This window comes from Diplotaxodon limnothrissa, linkage group LG20 (genome assembly GCF_057381915.1).
Source record: "Diplotaxodon limnothrissa isolate DT_005_m linkage group LG20, D_limnothrissa_male_GT1.1, whole genome shotgun sequence".
Lineage (NCBI taxonomy): Eukaryota > Metazoa > Chordata > Actinopteri > Cichliformes > Cichlidae > Diplotaxodon > Diplotaxodon limnothrissa.
Window position 1 is genome coordinate 23261151 of NC_140615.1, and position 10425 is coordinate 23271575.

Sequence of the window (10425 nt, forward strand, 5' to 3'; positions counted from 1 at the left end):
TGGGACATTAAATTTAGTATCTAACTATCTAGGTATTATTAACAAAACAAAGCTACATATATGAGCAATAATAGACTATTTGCATTACAAACCTTAACAAATCCAAAATCTACTCACAAGCTTCCGAAATTCAGTAAAAATGTCTAGTATTAATTGTGCACGGCATAATAAGATAAAATCAAAAACATTCCATTATTATGTGGCCTTTATGTGACCCAGTGTTACAACAGCAAGTATGTTAAGCTGCTAACACAGCTTTTCTGTGATAGCTGAACACACTTCTGTACTTTTTAATTGTCTGTCCTGGCATTCTACTCTACCCACTTTCACAGGAAATCAGTGAATCAACATGCTCTGAAAAGATGCAAGCCTGATATCTATGGCTGTCTTCGTAGACACAAATAAAAAGCTGAGCAAGCATCGGTGGGGAGGCTCATGTTTTACCCACTGAACTGCTAGCACTGCCTCTGCTATGCTTTTACTGGTATTGATCTTTCAGTTGTGGAGTCACCCTGAATGTTCACTGAGATTCAATGGGCTGCTCGGCACAGCAGCACAATGTAGTCTATGCAAAGTTCAGGACTTGGATACCATTAATGTGCATAATTCTACCGACTGATAAAGAAAATAATCAAGAACAAACTAATTTAGAACCCAGTATAGCAGCCATCTCTGCTATACTGGGTTCCAGAGGCGAATGCTGGAAAACCAGTATTATTACATGTTTTGCATTTCAGTTTTATCCACCCACTCTTAAAAGCGAAAAAACTGCAAATTATTCCTCTCAGGCAACATACTCAAACAATTTCTTTTTAATCAGCTAGAGAAGTTAGCAAGAATAACAGCCTTAAGACAGTAATTACTAATGTACATTTTTTAAAAAGCTAATCAAATAGATCAAAGGAAAATATGAATTTTCAGCCCCCTATGCAACAATCCCAAGGCTCACATCACATTAGTTCTTAGAGGCCTGCAGCACCTGCACAGAGTAGCATAGTTACTCTACATTAAGATAACAAACATCAGGCCTTGGAGCCTTGCCAAAATGGTCGCTTGACAGATTGATAAATCTAAAAATGAAAATGGCTAAATAAGACTCCATGAATAGACCAGCATGACTCAGCCCCCCCACTGAAACCTACCTGCTAACAAATGCTTGCATGGTCCCTGTGGAAGGTCAGAGACTGAAGAACTGAGACAATGCTGCAGGGATGAGAGGGAGAGGCTGGAGAAAAAAGGACTCTAACTGGCCAGGGTGAAGAGAGAGAGAGGAAGAGAAAAGGAGGGGGATGGGGGCACTTCCTGCCTGAATGATGCATACACAATCAATTTAGGCTCCTATGTACCAAGGTCTGATGCAAGCAAGTCTATGCATACTTCAGCTGTGCATGTGAGCAGCAAACACATTTAGCGGTTTATTTGAAGAAATAAGGAGACTATTATCTTTCTTTATCTGGATTATTTGAATCTTTGAATTCTAAAAAGAAAACAGAATTGTGCATTAACCAATCTAGTTATTCATTCCTTAGTTTATTTATCCACTTACTTCAGGATTAAACCTTATCCCATCTACACATAGGAAACTTAATAACTAAATGTACGATTATGGTTAAGTCAAGGCTAAATTTAGCTTCTATAACTATTGAGGTTGTTTGCTAAACTGAGATGAATATAGATATCGATATAAGCAAGACACGGGAAGTATTGGAATCCCTTTTTTAATTTATATAACACATTTTAAAACTTTAAATGAGAGCAGAAATTTGTGGAAAATATGTATTTATCATATTTTACAGCATATCAGTCCATATCAAAGTTGTTGGTTTTTTTTGTTTTTGTTTGTTTTTTACAATTTTCTGTGTAACACTAATATTTAATGAGGTCAAAGGTATATTTCACCTGAACCTTTAGAAGAGTAAAAGTATAAAGAAGCATAATATGGAGATTTATACCTAAACACTGCACCGGAGATAGCACACTTACATATTAAACATGTTTAACAAAATATGAAAGGTGTGACACCTGGCATGCTCAGCTGAATTTTGTTACATTTTGTGGCAAACTGGAAAACCAAAAAGATACATAATTTCTCTATACAGCGGAGTAAAACTATTTTAAGTGCACAGGAGAGTAAAATTTTTTAGTGTTAATAACTAAAGTTTCAGTGCTCATTATAATGTCGTCCAGTACTGTACAACAGGCTCAAGTTTTTAATAAAACTAAGAACTAATGCACTAATATGGCATAGAAGAATGCACTTAAGTTTTAGGGACATAGATAATATTTGATAGCAGCATAACTTATTGTAATAAGGTTCATAGGTTTCTGGACAATGAGGCATTTATTAGAATTTTTCCTCGGTAAACCTGCACAATGGGTTTTATATCAAACAATCAAAATGTTATTGCAGGGCAAACTTTTAGTTTTAATTCAAGTAATTTAACTAAAGTACTGCATTAACTCTTTTAGAATTACAGCCTTTTTCATATATAATATTCCATTTTTAGAGGCTCCTGTGTTGTGGTGTACAGAGACAAAATTATAAAAAAAAATGTGTAACTGTTTAAGATAAGAAACAGACTGAGGTGTTCCTGGCGACCATGGCAACACAACAGCAATTAATCAAGTATACAGAAGTGAAAGAACCAGAGTTTATTTTACAAACATAATTGTTATACTGATAATAAAAAAAAGTGTGCTCTAGGTTTGTTTTATTTCGTTTTTTTGTAAAAATGCACAGTAAAAATCACTTCTTGGAAACATATTTCACATTTGTAAAATATGAATACACATATTTGTAATTTCCTGAAAAAAAATTAAGAAAAAAAGACATTTGAGATACTAAAATATTTTGCTCTAAGGTTACACTCACTTTAGCAACAATATTTTTGATTATTGGAAAACTCACATTATTTGAAATCATGTTTCTTGCTTTGTTTCTGTTGCTAAACATGTTAATACCGCCATTTGTTCCTCCCTCAATTCATCTTTGCTGTCAGTGTGCTGCAGAAAAACACTTAAATCTGAAAACTACATCAACATTATTATAAAGCTAAGCTTTCGTCAAAAGATATTTTTAGATGATGTATAAAATGAGTCGCCTCTTGGCTTTGTGGACAACTTGTTCTCTAGTTGGTGTGACTGATGCTTTGAATGACATGTGAATACTTCTGCTGTCCTAAAAATGTAACTTAAGCACAGTGCAGGCTCCAACCCCTCATATGCAGAACACTTTGTCCCTGAGGTGCATCATTAAGCTTTTTTTCTAAAGTTGCATAGTCTTTCTATGATTGTTTGTTAAAGACACACAACATTTATTAACATATGATTAATTAAAAAGCAGCAGAGTAATGACAGAGTAATAACCTTTTGACCTCCCTGTATCTCACAATACCACCAGTGTGTTCTGTCTGGCTGGAATTGTAATCAGTTAAAAAGTGCAAATAAAATGATAATAACCAAATCTATAGAGCAAGCACAGCTCTAGTTATTAAACACTAAAAAACAAACATGTCTTTAAAGAGTAAAAAAAAGTTTAATAAACTTTGCCATACCTTTAAAAAAACACTCTTATTAATTCAGTTATTGCATATTATTGATTTTCTACCATTTTTCTTGTAGTTTTTTTCCCCTGTGTAAACAACATCAGGGACACAATGAATTACAGAACTGTAATTGTTGTTTCTCGTGATACATTTCAGGCAGTGACAAAAAGCAGCACACTTTGTCACCAAGACAGGTATTACTTATGGCTTCAAGGTCACAGCTTATGCACTGGCTTCTTGTTATTTCATTAACAGCTTGGTAGAAAATAGTGTAAATTGTTATGACAAGTGGAATTTATTTTCTTTAAAAAACATAATCATTTGATGGGTTAAGGCTTGTTAGACTGTTATTGGCAGGTAAACCCTGAATGACTCATTTCCTTACAAAAACGAGCCATGTTAGATTTTGAGGTACAGGTTTCAGCTCTGCATGTTGACGGAATTTTCGATTAGGTGTGCCTTTCAGAAAGCAAATGAGTAATGCACCTCGACAACAGCGATCAATAACTCTTTCTAACAGTATTTTTTATATTGCAGACAGTGGTGGAAGTCGGAGAAAGCTCCTGTTTTTCTTGATGGATAGGTCCATAGCATAAAAGAATGAAATTTCTTCCTGGTGGTATACACTCTGTAAAAACATTAAAAAGAAGATATTAGAATGGATATATCAGTAAACACATTTTAGTAAGGCAGAATAGTCAATTAATAACTTGGATTGATAATCAAGTCATTATTTATGAAAAAAAAGAAAGTGAAATCTTACATTTGTCTTCTGGCAAAGCATCAAATTCTAAAAACTCCTCTTCTTCATCAGCCTCCTGTGGGTCCTCTGGACCATGGTTCTCCTCTTCATCTGCTGCTTCCTGCTGTTCGTCCTCTACTTCTGACACTTCTTCCTCTACATCTGGTTGTTCTGCCTCAAGCACTGCCTTCCAAAGCTGCTCCTCTTCTCCAGATGGTACGTGTTCTTCTGACTTCTCCCTTTCATCGTCTTCCGACTCCTCTTTCTCCAACACCGTCTCATCCTCATCTCTTGCTTTGAGGCTCTCATCTTGGACTGTTGAGTCGTCCTCACCTTTCTCTCTTTCAGGTGCCTCCTCTTCATCGCCTTTCCGGTTCTCGTCTTCAGGCATCTGCTCTTGAGCATTGGGTCCCTCCTCTTCTGTCAGTGTTGTGTGTCCCTTCTCTTCTTCTGATACAGTAACAGACTTCTCTTGTTTTGCATCATCTTCCTCTACTGCCTCTGCCTGCTGTGTAGGAACAGTTTCCTCTGTCGCAGACTCCACCTTTTCAACAGGAGCTGTATCTTGTGTATTTAGTTCTTCTGGCTCATCAGACTCTGCCTCTTCTTCCTCTTGGGTGGATGTAACTTTTTCATCAGCTGTAGGAAGAGTCTCTTCTTCTTCTGATTCAGCTGGTGCAGCTACCTCTTCCTCTCCAGCTGCTATGGGTGTCTCTTCTTCAGTGTCTATGTCTTCTACTTTTTCAGTTCCTAAGGCTTCTTCTTCTTCCTCCTCCTCCTCCTCCTCCTCCTCTTCTTCTTCCTCCTCGTCAGTTTCTACATTTTCTACTTCTTGTTCACTGCCCAAGGCTTCTTCTTCAGTTTCTACAGTTTCTACTCTTTTTTCAGCTTCTACAGGTGTTTCTTCTTCTTTTTCTTCACTTCCTGCAGCTTCCTCTTCCTCTTTGGTTTCCGCCTCTTCTTCAGTTGTAGGAATTGTTTCTCCCTCTGTCTTTTCCAGAGGCTTGGTCTCAGGTTTCGTTTCTGCCACAGACTAAGATAAGCAAAGTCATATCAAATAACTGGAGCAAAATATTTACTATTCAGCTATGTAGGCATCTACGTAGGTATCTCAGTGAATGTGACGTGATTAACTGACATACAAAACAGGAAACTGCACCACACGAGTGTAAATGCTGATGTAAATCCATTGGGGAATCCATGCCAGGCAATTAGCTTCTTCAAATTAATGTGATGAAAATGTTATTATGGTTCCTAATGGGCACACTGTGAACAGAAATAGTAAAGAGGCCATGTGTGGTGACAGCATGTGTGTTAAGCCATGTCAAGCATGTTCTGCCATTGAAATGTAATCTAATTAAATGCGATAGCTTAAAAATGTTCTTTCAGTACATATTTAATAACTAATAAATCTAACATATAGTCCTAGATATCTGATTGTATTCCAAGTTGTTATTTATTTTCCTTTTAAAGATAAATCTGGTCTAGCCTGGTTAATCTGATTCTAATGACTGATTTATTTAGAGAGCTATTAGGCCATATTTTTCTTACCTAATCATGAGTTCTCAGGTTCTTGTGGCAGGTTTAAAAAAGTTTAAGGTTTAAGAATCATGTAAATATCACATGTCACATGCAGCTGTACTATATGAATAAACATCAACAAACTTAAAGTAAAAATATTATTAGACGGACTGAATAAAGCAAAACAAAATGATGATTTAATAGATTTGACTGTCAGGACTAAAAGGGTTGTGCTTAACACACAAATATCAAAATTAGATAAAATATTACATCAGCAGGGGCACTCACATTTGATCTGTTTATTTGCCATTTAACATTAATTTGACCTGACTGCTAAGATCATGATTTGCTACCTTTTTTCCATTTTGCATTTAATTAATAAGATCACCCAATGGGCTTCTTTGTTATTACGGGCTGCTAAGTTCTGATCCTCCAGACTGTGACGTACCACATTAAGTTCCTGTACTCTGGCCTGATGAAGCCACTGCGACTGCTCATGTTCAAACAACTCTCTGAAAGACAGAAGACAGAATAAATTTCTCTTATGATCTTGTGGTCATTATTTTGTACCTTCATGAAGCTTTACTCACAAAACATACCGATAGTTTTATTACAACACTTCTATTTCAAAGCTCAAATGACAATAATAGCATGTGAGCCACGTTCTCTTGATGGTTATGTAAGCTTCAAAGACTTTTCAGCTTTAAAACTTATGAATACAAAAGAAATATTTACATAGATCATGGCAAACTCACAGTGTGATAAAGAGGCCTACCAACTCTGGTCTAGAGTAACACAGAGTTGCAGACAGTGGCAGCCAACAGGGCTTTGGCAAAGACAACATAAAATCATGGGTGAGAGGAGGCAAGTTATTTCCTCCACTGCTCTTTTTCCCACTCCACCACCTACCTGACAGTAGTCATTTCGACCACGCTAGCCTTCAACTGAGTCTGGTAGGCGTCTAGCTGGTCCTTCAGTCTGAGCATCACAGCAGCCTGTCTATCCAGGGCGGCACTCACTGTGGCAATCTCTCCAACTTTCTCCTCCAGCTTAGATTCCGCTTCTTCCAGGCCGCCTGTCAAGATGTCGACCTTCTGGGCTAGCTCACCAGTCAGTGTGGCTAAAACCTCCACCTTCATTTTAACATCTTCAAACTCCTCACTCTTTCCTTTCAACATGGTCTGCAGCTGGCTCAGTTGCTCCAGAGACACTGTGGCTTGTTGCATCTCTGCCAGGCGGGTTTTCATCTCTGTGTGGAGTGACAGCACCTGAGCGGGGAGGTCTGATGTCTTGAGCTGTTCGGCTGTAGCTAAGGCCATACCCACCTGCTTCTGGGCCAGTGAATAGGACTCCTCAAGGGCATTAAGTCGGGCCTCCACGTTGTCCGAAATATGCTGCTGCAACAAGACACAGGAATGACACAGAGTCAAGCTAAGGGACTATTATCCTCACTTATTTTTATGATTGATAGACTCTTAACTGTCACTGGACAACAATTATGCTTATTGGGAAAAGATTTTGTTACTAGTAAAGGGACGGAAACACCAAGGACAGTTTTTTGTTAATTTTCTTTTACCTTTATTTGCATTGCATTGTTTGCTTAGATTCTGTATAATATAGTATAATATAATATAACAAATGCTTGGGGGAAGGAAATATGTAGCCACACCAAAATCTCATCATTAACAGGCGTGATCATGAACAAGCCATTTAGGAAATCTCACTTAACAGAGATGAACCTCAGATCTTTGATTTATTTGCAGTTATGCTAAAACTGTCTTTTTTGCATTCTTTATAACCTTTTCTGGATTCTTCATTAAGCTTTCTCCTTACAACATCCTGAAGCATTTCACATTTGTGAGCGACAGAACAATTTACCACTCATACAGAAAATATTTGCCGAACAAGACTGAGCTAGCTGAAATGTTCTTGTGCAAAGTTTCTGCAACCCTGTCTTTTCTGAATAGAAGAAATACTTAAGGGAAGGAAATACAGATATACTTAATACTTCTTGGAATACCATGAATTGAATTTGAAACACATGGAAGAAGACTAAAATACTGAACATGGCAGTCATGAACTACTATTTACTGTGATATAACAGGTTAATTTCATTCATGGTAATGTGTTTAACTATAAATATAATTATCTCTTACATAAAGTGTGTCCTTTCAGATTTATAGACAGACACACACAACATCGCTCTCTCTGCTTTTCTACAGTCTTTCAGATTGCCTGCAAAGAGCCTCTGAGCTGGTGTTCAGTATCAAAATCACAGACTAAATTTAGCCTTGGCTCATTACTGCCTTGTTTATTATTATTTTGGCAGCATCTTCAGCACAGCTTTGGGGGCATATTCTTGACTGGTATTACAATACAGAATTTTCCACAGAACCTAGAGACTAAAAGAGATCTATTTTACATTTGAGTCATTGGTACAGGCATTTGTAGGTCAAGAATAATCCTCATTACAAACGTCAGCAGCTGTGTGGATGTTAGAAATAGCAGCGTTTTGTACTCACTCCAGTGAGGCTGTTGGCATGTGGAAATCTGATAGAGGCCTGCAGCTAACTTTCCTTACTTGCAACTGACAACGTGTGCTGGAGCATTTTATTTTATTTTTTCTGTGTGTGTGTGTGTGTGTGTGTGTGTGTGTGTGTGTGTGTGTGTGTGTGTGTGTGTGTGTGTGTGTGTGTACAGAGTTTTTTTTTTTATTCTAATCTCGTGAAAATATGGTTCACAAGATTGGTTGTTCATTATAAATATTGGCTATCAATAAGTGCATCTGGTGCTTTTGGTGGCTTGCAGTTTTAGGTGACTGGATATATTCTTACCTTGTTGCCAGACTGTCGCATTTCTTCGTGGGAGGATTGTAGTTTCACTATCTTCATCTGTATGCCCATGAGATTGTCTGTTAAGTAGGTTAAAGTTTGGTACTGCTGGAAACAGAACCACACTCCGGTGGCACCTCCAATCACAAAAATCAGAAATAAAACCAATAGAAGTGTGTAGTTATTCCCTCCAGGGCGAACTTCTGTCTCCATAACTTCATTTTTGAATATGTTATCTTCATGTTTGTGGTTGTTTTTCGCTTTCCGGTGCTTGGCTGTCATTGCGCTAAAAAGGACACAACGTCCGAATCAGGTAGTGAGGTGATATTCAAGGACCCGGTGGGTAAGCACGCTTGGGCCGTGGTGTGAGCAGTGATTTACTTCGGATGGATCCTTTAAGTTGCGTGGTGCACCGATCGGCCCGGGTTAATCACTCCACAATAAAGCTGCAGCGGGTCGTTGGCGAAGCAGTAGTGAGGGAGGTGTGAGAGGGAGGCGTGAACAGTAGGTAGCGTGGTTGTCCATTCAGGAAGATCAAGGAGGAGCGGAGGGCCGGGCTGCCATCAGGAGTGGCTGAGCCCTGAGTCACGGTGGTTGACTGTCATCTAATGGAAACACTGCACGTCCGCTGATGGAGTGCCGTGCGCTATTTTTTTTTACTTCAGAAGCCATAAGTGTAAATGGCAGGTCTGCACGTTTCCACTGTGGACCAGACTCACTCTAGTATTTAACAAAAGGGTGCCATAAGAAAATATTCATTAAGTACAATTAATTTTCTTTTATATTGAAAGTGTAATATAAAATGTTACTTTGGAAAGGCCATGTTCAGTGTCACTCTCTGACTCTGTAAAATTCCCCTTTGCAGTAAAGGTCACCTTCAGTTTCTAAAATGTCAACATTTTCTTGGTCTTTGCTGCTTTGTTTCAGTCTTCCTCGTTAGTTTAAAGGTTCAGCTCCATTTTTGAATGTTATGTTTCCTTTTCAGCTGATACTTCATTTCTACATTTATTTTTGTCCTTCGTGTTGTCTTTTGTCTTCCCGTCTCTCACATTTTCCCCAATAACTATTCTTGTTGTTTTTCTTAGCAGAGCTACTAAACACCCATCCAAACATATGCCTTCAATAATGGTTGACAATTAAAAACTATAGGGAACAGTAAAAACGATTGACATACACTGTTCTCACTTATAACGTATTTTGCAAACACTAACATTACCGCTAACAGGTGGATTTTCCGTTTCGGTGCAGTTAGCCCAACAACAAGGAACCACTTACTTTATCCCTATTTTTTTTGTTAACATAAAACGCATTGTTGCAGCCAGGGACAGTTTACAAAATGATCTTCTTAGAATGATTTTTGGTTTTAGTCTCATTGATTTATTATTATTGGTTATTGGTTCTGTTTCTGGTTTATTAAGCTAATAATAATGATGACGATAACAACAACAACAGTATTAATCTATTAGCCAGCACCAACCAATCCGTTGACATTCTGTACTGACACAAGATGGCGCTAAACATCTTCTAAAAACTTAACTGTAAACACTTCTTTCTTAAAGCCATCTTCACCAACAGTATTAAAGCTATGACAGTTTTTGAGAGCATGGCTCCATGGTATAATTTAGCCTTTATACGTATAAATACATATACATGTTTCCTGTCCACTTAAACGTTTCCATCATATTTTTTTTATTTATTAATTCATTTTACAAAATATGACATAAAGAAATTTTGCCTCACAGTTACCTATCAGGGGATTATATGTGTAGTAAATAATACAATACAC

General features: G+C 37.6%; 1 protein-coding gene across 2 annotated transcripts; it reads right to left on the reverse strand.

The window, feature by feature from the left end:
• Positions 1-2258: 2258 nt before the first annotated feature.
• LOC146610938 (uncharacterized) lies at positions 2259-9106 on the reverse strand. 2 transcript variants are annotated; one of them, XM_085345240.1, is made up of 5 exons: positions 8643-9106; positions 6718-7202; positions 6257-6320; positions 4309-5320; positions 2259-4173 (listed from the first exon to the last, which is right to left on the reverse strand). In XM_085345240.1, coding segments are annotated over exons 1-5 (1842 nt in total). In that variant the 5' UTR covers positions 8922-9106; the 3' UTR covers positions 2259-4171. The 2 variants fall into 2 exon arrangements, with proteins under 2 accessions (XP_085201366.1, XP_085201365.1); XM_085345239.1 differs by having other exon boundaries at positions 6718-7205.
• Between the last annotated feature and the right edge of the window lie 1319 nt (positions 9107-10425).

Bases quoted from the DNA above. Each gene is read 5' to 3' on its own strand.
- LOC146610938 (XM_085345239.1), bottom strand. From the start codon at position 8,921: ATGACAGCCAAGCACCGGAAAGCGAAAAACAACCACAAACATGAAGAT. The intron at 7,206-8,642 runs GTAAGAATATAT...GTCTTGTTGCAG, and splicing joins TGCGACAGTCTGGCAACAAG to CAGCATATTTCGGACAACGT. The intron at 6,321-6,717 runs GTAGGTGGTGGA...TCTGTCTTTCAG, and splicing joins GTCGAAATGACTACTGTCAG to AGAGTTGTTTGAACATGAGC.